The sequence below is a fragment of the Ambystoma mexicanum genome, chromosome 6q (genome assembly GCF_040938575.1).
Source record: "Ambystoma mexicanum isolate Mex_15411 chromosome 6q, UKY_AmexF1_1, whole genome shotgun sequence".
Classification (NCBI taxonomy): domain Eukaryota; kingdom Metazoa; phylum Chordata; class Amphibia; order Caudata; family Ambystomatidae; genus Ambystoma; species Ambystoma mexicanum.
The window spans coordinates 444,021,909-444,040,402 of NC_090937.1; the positions used below are offsets into that span (position 1 = coordinate 444,021,909).

The 18,494-nt window shown below is 50.5% G+C and overlaps 1 protein-coding gene across 1 annotated transcript in view; it reads right to left on the reverse strand.

Moving 5' to 3' along the window:
• Window positions 1-330: 330 nt before the first annotated feature.
• The window catches only part of TEK (TEK receptor tyrosine kinase), a 682,216-nt gene continuing 664,052 nt past the window's right edge, over window positions 331-18,494 (reverse strand). Inside the window, exons 22-23 of the mRNA XM_069630921.1 lie at window positions 3,618-3,717; window positions 331-613 (exon numbers count right to left, since the gene is read on the reverse strand). Of these exons, the coding sequence (XP_069487022.1) occupies window positions 539-613; window positions 3,618-3,717 (175 nt within the window). The 3' untranslated portion in view covers window positions 331-538. The remainder of the gene's footprint in view (window positions 614-3,617; window positions 3,718-18,494) is intronic.

Consider the following 18,494-nt stretch of genomic DNA (forward strand, 5'->3'; position numbering starts at 1 on the left):
CGTGGGTTTAGCACTTCTCTGAAATCACCTAATTAGCAGGAACGGAGCTTTACATTATGAATTGGCTGAAAGTCAGATCGTGGTTTCTATAGTTCTACACTACAACGTATGTTCATAGATCCAGCCTCGGATTTACCCGATCGCCTTCAGTAAAAATTCACATTCAAAGAGCCTCTGGACAGGCAGCCACCCAATGAGAGAGACATTTTGATTTTCTTTTAAATGTTTCATTAACACATATATTTATACTGTGGAAAATTCCTACATGTACATTTTTTCTTTTCTACTTGCACGCGCGCGGACACACACACAACACACACACACCCGATCTACTGTACAAAAATATAATGTTTAGCAAAGGGAGTGCAAACAGTATTTACATGTTTTAAAACAATGTGTGGAAGGGGACAGTACAGACTTATTGTGAGACAATATACAGACAGTGATATGCATAGGACGAGGCAGCACATCGTGCACTGTTCTCTGGGCCACTCTGTATTCCTGGGAGATGTCATAGTCTGTCGATAGATGCTTCCTGTTAACCAGCTTCTTCCGCTGAACAGTCAATGCCGGCATAGGTAAACTTTTCATAAAGCGTTGTGTTCACATATGTCTAAAAATGTCAAACAACAAAATAACATGCGGTTACTTTCATCTTGTATTTGTGTTCAGCTTGAAAAATCAGTAAAGAAATCCAGAGCTTTTAGACGGACTTTCACAGAATGCGAGCGCTTTCTAAGACAGTGCGGATGATGCGTACCTTGCACTGTCAGGAGCAGTCACAAGAAACCACAGCAACGGAACATAAAGTAATAGTTTTCCAAACGTATTTTTTAAGAGCCACTTTATGCACCCTCCCTAGACTGCGCAGTGTTTGTAATGACTGGTGTGGCAGTGCTCTGCAAACTCATTTACAGAATTCAGACCCCCAACAGGTTCGCAGCACTTCTAAGTCCATTGCCACTGGCCCGAGAAATAACGCGGTACTTGGCTCCTATTGCTCTTACACAATGGGCCTCATTACACGGACGGCGGTAAGGGTTAACGGTCACCGTTAATGGCAACGGTGACCGTTAACCCTTACCGCCGTACTACGAGGTCCCTTAGCGGGTTGGAGTTTTAACGCCTGCTTTTTGCAGGCGTTAAATACCAACCCGCTAAGGGACCTCGGAGCTAATTACGGCACCGCAAAATTGCGGTGCCGTAATTAGCGCCTTCCCCAGTCCCATAGAGCCCTATGGGGCAGAAATTGGAATGGGGAAGGGCAATGGCGGAAAGGGGATTTACCGCCCCTCCAACCTTGGAATGGGGCGGTAAATCCCCTTTCCGCCAAGGCGGTGCCGGTATTTTACCGGCATGGTCCAGGGTGCTAATAGCACCCTGGACTACCGCCTTCCGTGTAATGAGGCCCAATGTCTTTGTAGCATTTAAGTGATTCCTCCAGGCGCGGAGGCTCCATAACATACAAACACAGGTTAGGGGAATGAAAGAGAATAGGGGACACATTAAATAGTGTGAGCCACCCAATAGTGTCCCCAACTCCAGCGTAAATTCCCCTACAGACCATACTGGCAGGGACTGCATTATGTTACATGCACCTCCTTGTGGTTCGCCTGCACTTCTAAGAGCAGGCCGCACAAAGGCACTGGTCTCTTTTGCCTGCATGACCTTTACAAGGACTTGTGAAATGGAAACTGCACCACCTGGAAAAGGCTGGGGAGCACTGCCCTAAATCCACAGCTTGGATCACTGGTGGACTGGCCTACAAGGAGTTCTGGAGATGTTCCAGTGGGTCTCTTCACTACAGCCTTTTTTGTGTGGGTACCCTGGTTTTCTGCTCCTCTTAGCCTCTCTCCCATGCACCCGCCCCCCTTACTTCCATCTTTCTTCATTCCCCAGCATCCCTTTGAAGAAAGGAATTCATCATAAAGCTTTGACTGTGTTAATCTTCACTCTTACAAAGTTATATGTCTGTTGTTTGTGTTATGTTTAACTACTATTTAATCTATATATAGATATAAGTGTGGTGTTGTATCAGAGCCAGTGATGACATGGAGCAGGAACCAGGCTGACTCGGGTAAGTACCAAACAGAAGATGCTTTATTTGTTCTTTGTTACATAGATGCAGATCATGAAAAAGTTTGAGAGAAGGTCACAAGCATCTGTCCTGGTTCCCAGCCACACTCCAAGTCCCAACATCACTCCCAGGAATCCCCAAGCCTCCAAAACTCCAAGCTCCATTTCACCATTCTAATGAGGCCCTGCATTCACATAGACAGTCACACTAAACATACAAGGATACAACATGTGGCTTTAAAATTCACTATTCTGATCCATTTATTCCACAATTTCTTATGTAGGGGTGGGGGTAAGGAACCCCCACCCCTTCATATAGGAGGGTTTGGAATTGCATGCACAGCATGATATGGGGCCACTTTGGAAATAATTTCCAGGGCCACCTGGCTTCAATGAAAATAAATGAAGCATGAAGGGTCAGCGGGACACATTAGGCTCAGCCCCCTCCCATGGATGGATAGATAGGCAAATGCTACGCCATCTTCTGGCTACTATCTCTGATTCTCAAGACACATGTGATTCTTCTGTAATGGTGGCATGTGTCAAGGGAAGCTTGGCGCCACTAATTTGCATGTGTGGTGCATGCGTGCAAACGGAAGAACTGTGCTGTTTCAATGCACATGTTCCTTTCTGTAATACCAATGTGCGCCAGGGGAAATGCATCTGATGGTTTGGCCCTGCAGACCTTCTAAAATACATGCCTGTGAGACTTTCTTCTGTTACAACAAATCAGTTTAATGTGACAGGGTGTTAAAATAAGAGTAAATCGATAAGCAATGTTGGTAGGCTGTTTGAATCCAACCTTAGTGAAGTGTCACACTAAAAATAGCCCCTTGTTGGTGTACTCTCCATTACATACCACAATACTCTCACTCCTATAGTACTAGTCTTGACCCCTTTTGGGCGAGGTGGGGGGTTTGGCTAAAGTGGCACTCAGCAGCGAAAACTAAAAGGAAACACTTCCTGAAGATTACATGTTTCCAAGTATGAAATATTCACGCACCGAAACCTTCTGACTAATGTAGCTGTTTGTTCCGCATTACTATTCAAGTGCAGAGACCTTCCGACTGATGATGTAGTTCATGAACATTGTTCAATAGGCACAAGGCACCACCGTTATGGAGATGTCCAATTGTCTGGACATGCGCCCAATATGGTGTAATTTCAAAAGAAAGGGCAGCACAATACAACAATGCCTGGGGTGCAACCACTATTTTACTGTTCCTGCCATGTTCAACATGGTGATTAGCATTCATTACTGCTATTTTCACAGTGAACTGTACCTAGGGATTATATTTGTGTTGATGGAGCATTCACTGTCATTTTCTTGAGCTTCATGCATACAAGACCTGCAGAAGACTCTTGTTGAATGTTATTGAAAACAACAGAGAGGAAGCGCCATTAGGAGGCTTATGAGGAAACTTTGTCAAGATATTCCAATAGCAAATACTGTCTTTTCCACACTTGCATGCATATTAGACCCATTGGATTGATTTCCATGGCTGACACCCGTACACCAATCCCAGTATTACACCTCTTACCTTCCGCTCTTCTAGCATTCTGTTTAATGAAACCAGGATCTGTGCAAATGATGGCCTTTCATAAGGCTTCTCACGCCAGCACTGCCTCATCAAGTCATACCTTCAATAGAAAAGAAAAATGACATTGTTGTGTGATCGTCCAAATATCTTTGTAACATCCACAGCAGCAATCAAATAAGATTCTGTCGAGCAGCCATTTTTTTTATACAAAATAGAGTGTTGTGACTGATGCTAAGTGAGTAAGAAATGTAATGTCCAGGTTTAAAATGTCTCTTAATATCACCAACCCTGCCAAAATAATGAGGGCTTCATGTATGGCTCAGTGGGGATTTCAATGCATGACCAGAATAATCTATGAAATGTGACAGGTGCTGAATCAGGTAGCTTTTCAGTACTTAAATATATTGGGCCTCATTACGACCCTGGCGGAAGACCATGGTGCTAATAGCACGATATTCCATGCCGGTAACTTACCGACTCCGCCATGGAGAAAGGGGGAATTACTACCCCATTACAAGGTTGGCGGGGGCAGTAATTCCCCCTTCCTCTATGGCCCTTCCCCATTCCCATTTTTGCCCCATAGGGCTCAATGGGAATGGGGAAGGCGCTAAGTACGGTACCGCAAATTGCGGTACCGTACTTAGCACCAAGGTCCCTTTGCAGGTCCCTACTTTAACGGCTGGTGTAGACCAGCCGTTAAGGTCGGGTCCCGCAAAGCGACCTCGTAATCAGGCACTAATGGGTTATCGGCGCCGCAGCCTTTTACGGCGCCGTTAACCCATTAGCGCCAGGGTTGTAATGAGGCCCATTGTATGAGTTGTCCAGAGAGAGGTTTGAGGCCTACATTTAATCTTAATCTATTTAAGGCTAATCTAATTCTCTAGCATGGGGTCTGGCATGGATTCACATGCTCGTGAATATTCCCCGTCGTCAGGCCGGGAATCCTCGGTATAGAAAAAAATCAGTATCAGTTTCGTTTCTGATCTGTCTTTCTTAGTAGTAACCAATCACTGGTCTCTGGGTGATACTGCCCCCAGCCAATGACTGCCCTCTCCTTAAGCCCCACCTCTGGCAGTCATCCTCAGATTTTTACCGCACGTTCAAGTGTTGGGAGTCCTCGTGCTGTAGCTCTCGAGCTTTTGCTGCGTTTTCGTGCTTTTTCAGGAGATTTTTTCTCATTTTTCGGTTAAATAGAGACTCAAGCTCCACCGTTTCTACATCCGATCAACGGGGATCCATTTTGGAGTTTTCTACGCCCCTCAAGGGTGAAGATTTCGTCGAGTTATGCTTTTGGAGGATTCCAGAAGTTCCGAGGCCTACCCCGGACATGGCCCAGGAGAAAGGAAGCTCGACGCCCTGGAAGCTGTTCAGGACCTGCCCTGGATGCCAGCTTCAGAATGTTTTCAAGGAGGACGAGCATTCGTTATGCCTCTACTGTCTCCATGAGGACAAGACGCACACGGAGAAGGACTGTGCGTTTTGTGGGAACATGTCAGAGCGGACCATGAAGGATCGCCACCTCCGTCTCGCTAACTGGCTGGAAGGGAAGAGCCCGTCAGGCGAGAAGAAGAAAAAGAAGTCAGAGCGGTCTTCTAAGTCCCGTGAGGGCGCTCCGGCGAAGGGGCGCCCTCAAAAGGCCAAGCACGTGTGAGTCCGCGGGCACCGGGAGCGCCGAACGGTCGGGCTCCTTGGTTGCCAGGCAGGGCGCATCCTCCCCGGCGCCATCAACCATGAGCCAACGCTCTGGCTCGGGTAGGAGGAAGTCCGAGAACCCGGCGAAGCTTCTGGAGAGGCCCCGGTCGATCTCAAAGATTCCAGCAGAGGGGGAGTGAGGCTCAGACCCTCCCCCCAAGGTGAAGGCCCCAGGCGTACAGAAGTTGACGATGGCCTTAATTCACCCTGCTAAGACCTCGATTGAGGATGTCGCAGCGGCCCTGGCTCAGCCTGTGGAGGCTAAGCCAGTGGAGGCGACCTCGAGACCCAGAGTCTCCCTGCTACCGCGGAGGGAGTCATCTTTCAGGCCCATTGAGAAGACCCCCACAAAGTCCTCGTTGGAAAAGGTGGGGGAGGGGCAGGTGGCCATCGTGGATACGGACACGGCCTCTGAAGAAGAGCTCATCGAAGTCGTGGAAGAGGCCCAGCCCATCGGGAGGGATCCCGACGAGGGCGACGACGAGAGCAACGGTGTCGCTGATGAGGTTCCTCAAGAGCCCTTGCGCCCGTCGTTTCCGGCGCCGCAGGACACTTCGGCGGCCATTTTGTCAGCGATTCAGTCCTTATGCTCGGAGATAAGGACAAGGTTGCCCCTCCCCCCGACGCAGGTACCTGAGCCAGACCCAACAGGGGAACCGGAGCCAGGACCTTCAGAAAGTCCACCGCATAAGAGGAGGACGACGCATCCTACGCCACCTCTCCCACCTCTGCGGCCTGCTCTGCCTTCCCCCGGTCTACTACCCACGGGGATGATACAGGCACGGACACGGCTACGACAGGTACAGATGACGACGGAGGTGACGACGGGGCGTGTCCCCCGTCGCCCCCTGCCCAGGCGTCCCCGCCCGACGAGATTGGATCCTTTCATGCCATGATTTCCAGGGCATCCAAGCTCTTCCAGCTCTGCCCAGAAGAGAAGAAGAAGGAAGGGTTCCTTTACCAACAGCGCAAGGCTAAAAGGAAGACGGTCCTCTCCGTACCACTTCTTGATGACATCTGCGATGAGGGACTCGCCCTCCTCAAGAACCATGCCACGGCGCCGGCAAAGAGGGACCGGTACGAGAAGAAGTACCGGGTCCCCGACGCTGCCCCCTTGTGCCTTCGGGCGCATCCTACCCCGGATTCGGTCATTTCGGCAGCGGCAAAGAAGAAAGCTGGGGGGGCATCGGCCTTGACATCAACTTCCCCGCCGGACGGCGAGGGCAGGAAGCTGGACACGATGGGACGCCTCATCCACAGCGACGACCATCAAGGCGGCCAACGCCCTGGCTATCGTAGCCCGCTACGACAGGGAGTTGTGGTTCAAAATCGCCCCGCTGTTGGACTTCCTTCCGGACGCTAAAAGGGCTGAGGCCCTTGAAATCCTACAGGAAGGTGAGATTGCTTCGGACCACGCCATCACGGTGGCAACGGACATCGCCGACACCGGTTTCCGTCAGTTGGGCAACGGCGTTTGCCTGAGATGACGAGGATGGCTCAAGGCGACGGATTTCCGCCAGGACGTACAAACCAAGGTTTTGGACATGCCCTTCGACGGGAACAACCTGTTTGGGAAGGCGGTTGATGAGTCCCTTCAGGCCATCAAGACAGACACAGAGACTCCCCGGGCACTGGGAGTGCTCCAACAACAACGGCCGTCTTTTCGGAGCTCCAGAGGCAGACAAGGTGCCTCCAAGGGATCCGGCAGTGGGTCCTCCACGTACCACCAAGCGGCAAGATCTTTGTCCCAGGAAGCCTACAGGGGACGCGGCAAGTCAGGTGGTGCCCGTCGTCGTCCACAGGGAGGTCAAGGAGGCAAGGCGGCCTCCAAACAAGATTGAACCGACCGTGGGGTCGGGCCCCCGCCGATGCACCCCAGTGGGAGGCCGGCTGGCGAGGTTCGTCAGCGTGTGGGAGTCCATCTCCACCGACCGTTGGGTGCTGGACGCCCTGTCCCAAGGGCACACCCTCGAGTTTCAGAAGAAGTGCCCTCGCGTTCCACCCGTGGCCAGGAAGGAAAATCACGTCCCTCAACTACAGTTGGAAGTAAGGGTGATGCTCAAGAAGGGTGCCATCGAGCTCGTCCCAAAGAGGCTTCGGGGCTCCGGAGTTTACTCAAGGTACTTCCTCATAAAAAAGTAGACAGGAGGATGGCGCCCCATCCTGGACCTGCGACGACTGAACAAGTACATTAAGGCACAGAAGTTCCGGATGGTCACCCTCCAGCACGTGCTGGGACAGCTGGAGGAGGGCGATTTTCTGTCGTCGTTGGACTTGGAGGATGCATACTTCCACATCCCCTTTCTAAAAAGACACCGAAAGTTCCTCAGGTTCGTGGTCCAGGGGCGGCACTACCAGTTCAAGGCCCTCCCGTTCAGATTGAAGTCGGCACCCATGGTGTTCACCAAGTGCCTCGCACCGGTGGCAGCGCGGCTGCGCCTACAGGGGATCCACGTCTACCCCTACCTGGACGACTGGCTCATCCGGGCAAGGACAAGGGAGCTTGTCGTGGAGCACACTGCGAAGACGGTCCAGCTGCTCACGGACCTGGGATTCTCCATCAACTTTCCAAAATCCCACCTGGTTCCGTCGCAAGTCGCCCTGTTTCTGGGAGCCAAGCTCGACACAGTGGCGCAGCTGGCCTCGCCGTCGGAGGAAAGGACCAGGACCATTCTGGGCAAGGCGCAGCGTCTGCTGGCCACGGACATGGCCAGGGTAAGATCTATCAAGTCCCTCCTTGGGATGATGTCCTCCTGCATTTATCTGGTGCGCCTTTGCAGGCTTCGGATGCACCCCTTACAAGAGTTCCTCGACGCCCGCTGGGTCCAGTCGAGGGGCAGCTTCGAGGACAGGATCCCTCTCAACGAGACGTTCCGTCAGGCGATCCGGTGGTGGGGTACCCGCTCTCATCTGTCGGCGGGCACGGACTTTCAGACACCAGCTCACCAGGTGACGGTGACGACGGACGCCTCCTTGGAAGGTTGGGGAGCGCACTCCGGAGATCTTCACACGAGAGGCCTTTGGCTCCCGGAGGAGAAGTCACTCCACATCAACATCTTGGAGCTCCGCGCAGTGTTCTGGGCCCTCAGGTCTTTTCTTCCGTCCCTCAAGGGCAAGGTGGTGAGGATCTTCACCGACAACACCACCACGACGTTCTACATCCGGAAGCAGGGCGGAACCAGATCCCCTGCCCTATCCAAGGAAGCCCAGGATCTGTGGCATTGGGCCATCGCCCAAGGGATGTTTCTGGTGCCTCTTCATCTGGCAGGAATAAAAAACACGATCGCCGACTCACTCAGCAGAGAGCTGCGCTCGTGGCACGAGTGGGAACTATGCCAGGATCAAGTGGATCGACTCTTCCGACGATGGGGCGAACCCCAAATCGATCTCTTCGCGACAGCGACGAATTCCAAGTTGTGGAGGTTCGCCAGCAGGTTCCCCCAGCCGAGGAGCATGGGCGATGCTTTCTCGTTCCCCTGGGACGGCCTATTTCTTTATGCGTTCCCTCCGCTGCCGTTGCTGCTCCGGCTCATCAACCAGCACAAGAGGTCCCGGTGCAGGATGATCCTCGTTGCACCGGCGTGGCCGAGACAGATCTGGTTCCCGGACCTTCTGGACTTGTCAACGTCCATACCAGTCAAGCTGCCAATGGACGCAGATCTTCTCTCCAGAGAAGGAGGCGCCATTCTTCACCACAACCCGGAGTCGCTGAACTTGCAGGCCTGGCTCCTGCAGCACTAGAGTTTGGAGGGTACGACATCCCGGCCGACTGCAGAGAGGTTCTTGCAAAGGCCAGGGCGTCCTCAACTCTCAAGTGCTACGGACATAAATGGAAGAGGTTCTCTGTCTGGTGCCGTGCACAGAAGATTAACCCTCTGCGGATTACGGCCCCTCAAAGTATTGCCGTACCTACTGTCATTGGCCAAGGCTGGACTAGCTCACGCTTCCATCAAGATACATCTGGCTGCCATCTCACGATACACCAGAACTACGGGACGGGCGTCCTTGTGGTCTCATCGACTGGTGAAGGAATTTATGAAAGGATTGTTCTGATCATTCCCGCCGGGGAAAGCCCCTGCCCCGGCGTGGGAGCTCAACGTGGTGCTGACCAGACTCATGGGGCCCCCATTTGAGCCTATGCATTCGGCACCATTGAAGTTTCTGTCGTGGAAGGCAGCGTTTCTGGAGGCCATCACCTCTGCACGACGAGTGGGAGAGATCCAGGCCCTATCTTGCAAGCCGCCATACTTGACGTTTCACGACACGAGGGTAGTGCTGAGGACGCACCCCTCCTTCATGCCCAAGGTGCCGTCAGACTTCCACCTCAACAAACCCTTGGTGTTGCCAGTATTCTTCCTGTCTCCTTCGTCGCCGGCTGAAAGGACTCTGCACTCGCTGGATGTAGCTAGAGCGCTGAAGTTCTACGTGGACCGCACGAAGAGTTTTCGGAAGACATCACAGCTGTTTGTGAACTTTGGGACTGTGAATCAAGGGAAGGCTCTCTCCAAGACTTCCATTTCCAGATGGCTCTCCGGCTGCATCATGCACTGTCACCGGTTGGCAAACCAACCGCTGCCCGGCCGTCTGAGAGCCCATTCGACCAGAGCGATCGCTGCTACCACGGCGTTCCTGTCTGGTGTGCCCCTGCTGGACATCTGCAGGGCTGCGACGTGGAGGTCGATGCACACCTTCACAAAATCCTACTGCGTCGATCGGGACTCCAGGGAGGAGTCCAGGGTCGGCCAAGCAGTGCTGCGCAACCTGTTCGCTTAAGATGAGCCTGGTGAGGAGGTAAGAGATGCTTAATGTTGAGTTGTTGTATTGCTTAATGTTGAGCCTGTTGCCACCTCCCATGGTTGTGCATGTGTGTACTGCTATGTATTCTCTTATTCATGAGCATGTGAATCCATGCCAGACCCCATGCTGGAGAAGGAAAAAGTTACTTACCTGTAACTGTTGTTCTCCCGCATGGGTCTGGCATGAATTCACATGCGAACCCTCCCGCCTACCCCTCTGCGGCTCTTCACTTGGTCATACTGCCACTTTACATGCTACCAAATATGAGGATGGCTGCCAGAGGCGGGGCTTAGGGAGAGGGCAGTCATTGGCTGGGGGGCAGTATGACCCATAGACCAGTGATTGGTTACTACTAAGAAAGACAGATCAGAAACAAAACTGATACTGATTTTTTTCTATACCGAGGATTCCCGGCCTGATGACGGGGAATATTCATGAGCATGTGAATCCATGCCAGACCCATGCTGGAGAACAACAGTTACAGGTAAGTAACTTGTTCCTTATGGCTTTTGCGAGCCCGATTATTGTAATGCTTCTAATTTCACAATTTTCATAGCAAGGTTATGAGATAGTGGTTGCCTTATCAATGTCTCTACAGGATAAATTGCTACAATGTTGACTCAAAGATAGACACTCTTCCCCATATCTGATCATTGTAGTGGTTTTGGAAGAAGATTATTTTTATCAGGTTGGGAGAACACTCATCAAAGTCTTGATTTATTACCTTAACCACAGGCGTAGAAGAGCTGGCCATTTAGGGATTTGGTGAGCGGGAAGTTATGTACCTTAACTCAGAGAGCACAGCTAGATCCAATATTCAAAACCATGTCCTCATAGCCTGATAAACAAGCCCAGTTCAGTATCTAAGGAGAAAACATCTGTGTCCTTATAAGGTGTGGTAATATTAGACGGACATTATATGTATGCACATCTAAATGACAGTGCAACGAGAGCCATCAAGTGATAATTAAGTTAATATTCTGTAATCAGAGAAAAACTGACATTTCCATATAGAGGAATATGATATGATGTGTTTTGATATTTGTATCGCACCTCCACACAAGTGTTTCTAGGTGCTACAAGACAAGGGAGGAGAAACGGAGGGATGGCAAGACAAACTGTCTTACTAGACCATGTGACATTCAGATGGTGCAAGTGCAAACGTGAAGTGCAAGGCAGAGGGTGGCTCTGAGTAAGTGCAGGGAGGGCAAGGACTACACAGGTGCAGTCCCAGACCAGGAGTGCTGGGTAGGGCAGGGGACAGTGCAGGGTGACTGGTCAAGGAGGGGGGCATGGTACCCTGTGTGACTCAGAGGGTAATCACGTACCAGTCAGGATGAGCAGACAGATAGGTTAGCAGAGGAGAGGGAGAGAGATGGAAGAGGAGAAAAGGAAGGTCTTGAGCCACTTCCGGAACTTAAGGTAGTCCAGCAGCTGCAGAGGAGAGATATCTACCCCCACTCTCTGCTTGGAGAAGTGTCTGACCAACAGAGAGTTGGAGGTAGCTGAGCGGAGGGCTATAGAAAAAAGGTATTTAGGAAGAGAGAGTTGGATATACGAGGGCCACGGCCCCAGAAAGCTTTCTGGTTGATGCACAGGGTCTTGGTCCTCATGCCCACCGGGAGCCAGTGGAGAGATTTCAGAGCTGGAGAGATGCAGTCCCTGAGCTTGAGGCCAAGGATAAGTCTGGCAGTCATTTTCTGGATTAGTTGAAGAGGGCGAAAAGTAGAGTTAGTAAGATTGAGAAAGAGGCTGTTGCAATAGTCCAGCCTGGAGAGAACCAGTGCTCTGGATACAGTAGTTTCTTTGGGAAGGTGAGGAAAGATATAATACGTTTGAGGAGGTGCAGCTGGAAATGGGCCTTCTTGGCAAGGTCTTTGATGTGATGAGAGAGGGAGAGTCGAAGATGACACCAAGGTTTTTTGCATCACAGGTGGATGAGGGGAGGGGCCCCAAGAAGAGTGGCCAGAGAGAGAGAGGGAACGCGGGAGCAGGAGTCCCAATGAGAAGAATCTCTGTTTTACTGGACTTAAGGCAGAGATCAATGGAGGCGCACCATCCCTGAATAGCGGATAGACAGTCACGAATGAGCAAGGAAAGAGAGGAGGCTGAGGGTAGCCTGAAAGAGAGCTGTGTGTCATCCGCATAACACTGAAAGTTAGAGGAGAAAGTAGAGATCAGATGGGCCAAGGGGCAGATAGACATTGAAGAGCCAGGGTGAGAGGATAGAGCCCTGGGGAACACTGCATGTGGAAAGAGAGGTTGTAGAGAGAAAGAACCCTAGTTGGACCTGGGGGGGTCGGTCCAAGAGGAAGGAGGTCAGCCACGCGAGAGCCTGACCCGTGATGCCAAGGTTCACGCTTAAACGATTGATCAGGGTGGCGTGATTTACCATGTCAAAGGCAGAGGAGAGGTCATGGAGGATGAGGACAGTGTGAGAGCTGGAGTCAAGGTTAGAGAGCAGATCTACACGGGTATTCAGGAGAGCAGCTTCTGTGCCTCTGGCCACTCTGAAGCCAGACTGATGGTCATGGAGATAGACAGCAGACTTACTCAGTGTGAATGTTTAGCTGAGATGGCCAGCTTCTCCAGGAGTTTGCCCAGGAAAGGAGTGACAGAGTTTGGGTGATAGTTAGCCAGACAGGAAGGATCGGCAGAAGGCTTTTGTAGGAGAGGCTACACAAGGGAGTGCTTGAGGAGAGAGGGTAATGGTTCAGTGGCAAAGGAATGATTACGGAATTTGACCAAGGCTGGAGCGAGGCAAACAATGTTGTTCTTGATGCTTCTGGAGGAGCAGGGGAGCACCTGTTTTTATTAAACTTTAATAGATCAGACTTGTCTAGAAAAATCAGGTGTTATAAGGGAGAGGTAGGAGAGGAGGGGAAAAAGGGGCCTGAGGGAGGTCGAGCGAGAAAGATGAGGGGAAGAGGAAAGCACAGGCAGCATGTCCTGGGTTTTAGTGTTGAAATGAGACACCAAGGCTGTACAGTAGGCCTGGTAAGATACAGGAGAGGTAGAGACTACAGTGCATTGGCTAGCTCCTTTCAGATTTTGAAATGTTCAGCCGTACTGTTAGAGGCTGCAAAGACGGAGCCTTGAGTGTGGATCCTCTTTTTGGAGGCCATGCCAGTTTGTCTGGGGATGTGCCTGGAGCCCTCCACTTCCACTCGGCCGCTCTGCATTTGCGTTTTAGAGTGGTCAGACCAGGATTTGCACTTGGAGGCAGGTTTTAAATGGATCCTCATGACAGGGGAAAGTATATCGAGGTTGTTGGAGATCGAGAGATGAATGTTGGAGGAGGGTTGTGTCAGAGTCGGAGTTAGCTGCAGGGCTAGGGGGAGGAGAGAAAATGGAGGCAAAAGTGGCAACCGACACTCGCTTCATAGGTCTAATGACCGCAAAGGAAGGTGGTTGTGCTGGGGTAGGTTGTGCCAGGGGCACAGGCAGTTTCAGGTGAGAGGAAAGAAGGAAGTGATCAGTCCAAGAGGTGGCGTAGTGAGGGGGTGAGAGAGGGGGATGTCTGAGGAGATGAGAGCATCCAAGATGTGTCCGGCTGAGTGCGTTTGGGCCAAGGGGAGAACAGAGAGGGAGAGAGGGTCCTAAAGGTTGTGAAAAAGCCCAGAAGCAGGGTAATAGGAGTCCAAGTGGATGTTGAAATCCCTGAGGAAGAGAAGCTGAGAGGAAGAGATGAGGAGAGAGGAGGTGAGATTAGCCCATACAGAGAGGAAGAGGGCGACCTAGTCAGGTGACCTGTAGATGGTGACCAAAGTCAGAGAGAGGCCAGAAGAGATAGAGAGCATGCAGGCCAGGCATTCAAAGGAGTAGTAGGCTTGAGTGGGAATGATAGAGGCAGGGACCCACTCAGGAAAGGTCAGGGCCACTCCACCATCGGGCTGGTTCATCTTGGGTTCAGAGAGGATCTTGTAGCCCTCAGGGAGGAGAGTTTCAAAACGTGTGACAGAGCTATCTGTAAACCGTGCCTCTGTGAGAGCGAGTACATCAAGGTTAAGGTATTCGAGGAGGTGGCAGACGTCTGAGGAGTGTTTGACAGCAGAGGAGAGCTAAGAGTAGCTACGTGGATCAGGTTGCCACTTTTGAAGGTCTTCCGGGGAGGGGTACAAGAGAGAGTTACACCCAGTGGAAGAGGCAGAGGGCCCGAGAGGGGACAGAGGTAGAAGGTGGGGGCATAGAGCCCAGAGAGGAGGAGGAGGGGGGAGCCAGAGAGGAGGCGGCGGCAGAGGAGCCAGAAAGGTAGAAGAGGTAGGAAGTTGAGGAGCCAGAGATGTGGTAGATGGAGTAGCCGGAGAAGGGAGGAAGTTGATAAGATATGGGAGACGCCTATCAAGGAGGAGGTGGTTGGCCTGAGTGCCCTGGACCATGACGGTGCCATTTAGACAGCCATTAATGATGGTTTTGGAGGACGGGAAGGAGGCCAAGAGGACCTCCCACCCTGTGCCGCCAATAATGGGTGAGGAGGAAAAATGAGAGAGAACTGCAACCATATTTAGGGTCCATAGGTCGGGAGAGGGAACGACAAAGAGGATGTCAGTGAGAGTCTGTCTGGAGGAGGCACTGATGTAGGTATCGGCGATGGGAAGCCCTGGATTGGAGACCAGTACATCCTTCTTGAATTTCTTCCAGACTTAGTGAGAGGGACAGGACAGATGATAGAAAAGCAGTTAGAGAAGATGGGTGAGACCGAGAGCACCATGGTGGGTTGCAGGGAGAAAGGAAGGGGAAGAGCGTGAGGGGGAAGAGAGAGAGGAAGAAACTCAGCACAGAACTATGCCACAATGCAAAACACCCAGATTTGACTTTCCTAGAATGAGGGAAAAACGCAATTTTTAAACACAATAGCAAATGCAAAACACCCAGATCCGACTTTCCCAGAAAAGGGAAAAGCACAATTTTGAAACACAATAGCAAATGCAAAACACGCAGATTTGACTTTCCTAGAAAGAGGGAAAAACACAATTTTTAAACAAAACAGCAAATGCAAAAACACCCAGATTCGACTTAACTAGAAGAGGTAAAAAGCCCCACGACTAATTATGACAGTTCACCTAATGCCAGATATGGATAACAAACAACTGTGACTTGCAGCAGACTGCAAAAATTACCTGATAGGATTAATAGGAGAGGAGGGACAGTTAAGAAGGGAGCAGTAATGGCTGTTCCCACTGCCCGCACCTTTCTAACCTTGACAGTTGCTGATGGTTGACGTCTGTGCTGCATGCTCCCACGGCGAACACAGCAAACACCCTCTGGAGTTGCAACTGTGGGAGCTGCCCTTAACATCGGGGCCCTTAGCCAGAGGGGGCGGCACGGTCAGTCGGGCTGCCCTGGGAGCAGAAACTATGTAGGGCCTAGTGTCCAATCATGGCTGGGGGCTGGCGGAGGGAGGGAGCAGAAGGAGGAACAAGTGGGGGGGAAGAGAGGGCAAGGAAGAGGCTGAAAGGCGGCAGTTGTTGAAGCACAATTTAAGTAAAATTGAGAACAATCCTTGCTAACACGAGCACAGCGCTGAACAACCTCACTGTATGCTTCAGGCCAGCTGATGGAGTACGCTGAGCCGAGCAGCACAGGCATTAAGCAGGCAATGTACAACAACAGGCCAGTTCCCATTCAGGGTCAGGGCGGGCGGAGGCATGAAGCAGAAGGAGGAACAAGGGTTGGGGAAGAGAAGGCAAGGAAGAGACTGTGAGGTGGCAGATGTTAAAGCTAAATTTAAGGTAAATTAAATTTAGATGGAGAACAATCCTGCTAACACAAGCAGAACGCTCGACGACCTCACTGTGTGCTTCAGGCCAGCTGATGGAGTACCAATGACATGCAAAACCCTGAACTATTTCAGAAACTAATGATTTTAACAAAATATTCACTACACATTCCTGTAGAATTTGATATGTTGTTTTAAGTTGAGAGTGGATTCAACCAAATGTTTTTTTTTTGCACAATTGACTAAACACAAAGATCGTACAGATTTCAGTGTTCAATCAGAGACTTCATGAAATAACATGTTTATAAATAGTAAGGATTATTGTTTAGTTGGAAGGATTGGACTGCATTTCCCATGGGGCTAGTAGTTTGTGCTGGTCACGTTTCACGGAATGTGCACACAACGTTGAAGGTGCAACCTCTGCCTAATAAGCCGCGGCCCATGCCGCTAGCTGGTGATTTTCAGAGGATGCAGGCACGGGCCGAGGTTTTCGCAGGTGACGCAATGAACCTGGTGCAAGGCATATAGGGTGAAGGCGTTGTGAGGCTATGGCATGCTGAGGAGCTCCATGTCCACTCATAAGGGGGTACTTGCATACGCTGCGCTGCGATCGCCGGCAGGCACAGACTTGGAGCAAGACAACGTTTGCGGTTTTCACACGCACTGGGGTCGGCTCCTTATGCTTCAGATAAGTGAAACTGGGCAAACATATGCTTGCTATTTGAACATTAATGATTTTAACCAAATTAGTATGCGTTATATTTGGGGCTAGAGAGAGTTTCTCTAACTAATGTGGAAAGAGCTAGATATGCTAAGTCGGAGAAATGTGAATTCCATATCACCTGGGTAGAGTTTTTGGGTTTTATACTCAATCCTGCAGCTGTAGTTATGGATGACAGGAAAGTGCAGGCAGTAACTCAGTGGCCGTCTCCTCGATGTGTTAAGGAGGTTGTCTTTTTTGGGGTTCGCCAACCTCTATCGGCGATTCATTGGCAATTTCTCACATATCATTACCTCAATAACACGGCTACTTAGGAAGGCTACTAAGTTTGTTTGGGATGAGGAAGCAGAGGAGGCCTTTAAGAGATTAAATACCGCTTTTACACCCCCTGACAACCCTATTTTAGCTGAAATCATGAACACCACAACAACTAGAGGGAAGGTTTCCGGATTGTACGCCTTACTACAGTCCAAAACTTCTCCTTCATTTGATAAGATGAAACACTTTTGGGCTGGGGACCTGGAGGTCCATATAACTGATCAATGCTGGAAGCGTATGTGTGCTCGCACACACAATGTATCATTTAACTCCTGTTTCAAACTCATTCAATTCAAAATCTTACACAGATTCCACTACACCCCAATTAGATTACATTGGATGTCGCCGGATCACTCTCCTAGGTGCCCCAGGTGTAGATCCGAAATGCAACCTATATTCATATGATCTGGTCCTGCCCCTGCCTTACCCAATTTTGGACTGAGACCTGTTCCACACTTTCAGCTATCCTAGACCACGAAATCACCCCATCTCCACTGAAATGTCTCTTTCATGATTTCACCGGTCTTGGCCGAGATTTTCAAAAGTTGGCGGGGCTGTGCATGCTACTCGCAGCATGCTGTATTCTGCTGTGTTGAAAGAGAAAGGTTTGTTGCTCCCGGCTATCTTGCTAATAGTTTATGAAATAAATATTTTCAACACTTTGGTTGGTACGAAGTTAATTCGTTTATTGTTCGGTGTTGACACGTGTTTCGACCTTACGGTCGTTCTCAAGGCTGAACAATATTCAATTAGTGATCAGGTAGTGACATATTACAATTTTTCAGTCGTGGTGTTTTAGGTGATGTGCAAACATAGTGATAGGTAACAACATGACATCAAAACACATTGATGTGTCGATATATAGACATTTTGAAAAGGGAAGAAAAACATTGGAAGAAAAGGAGAGAGGAAGAGACGAGAGAGGTAAGTAGCTGGTTAGAATTGGGCTTGTGGTGAAATAGATTGAGGTAATTGCCTCTTACCCAGTTGCGGTTTGCTGTGTGCCCTCCGTGGGGTTCTGTATTATAAACTGTCCTTTACGGCAGTCCTGGCTCCTGTTGGGCCCTGAGAGAGAAGGAATTGCAAGGGGTTGAAGGGATAGGTGGGATCTTGAAAAGGGGAAAGATCCCCCCATGGTGCGTCACTGTTCCCATTCGTTTATTTTAAGTTTAAGTTGGCTGTGATCATTGCACAGGAAACCGGTGGAAAACATCAAGGGCTTTTCCTGAATAGCCCTTGTGTAGTTTCACCTGTTGTGCGCGTTGGCAGTATTAATAGTAGTAGTATCTAATTGGATGGTCCTAGATGTACATCAGGGGCCCTTTGGACGAGTGCTCCTGTGTGTACCCAGCCATAGATAGATCGCAGTTATCTTTCTGTTGTTGAAAAGTGAGAAATAGGGAATTTTTTAATAACCTGCGCTAATGCTAAACATTGTCCTTGGGTGAGCAAGGATGCGTGCTGTCCCCATATTGGGAGGCTCACCTGTATGCTCTGTCTGGCGTCCCCGGCGGTGCTCTGCTGCTTCTGCACACCGCGCCGGGCGGCGCCCTAAGAACTGTTTGTTGACTCACTTTGGTCTCCGGCCGCGCATGCGCGAGGGGTAGTGTCTTGGTGCTGGTCCCGGCGC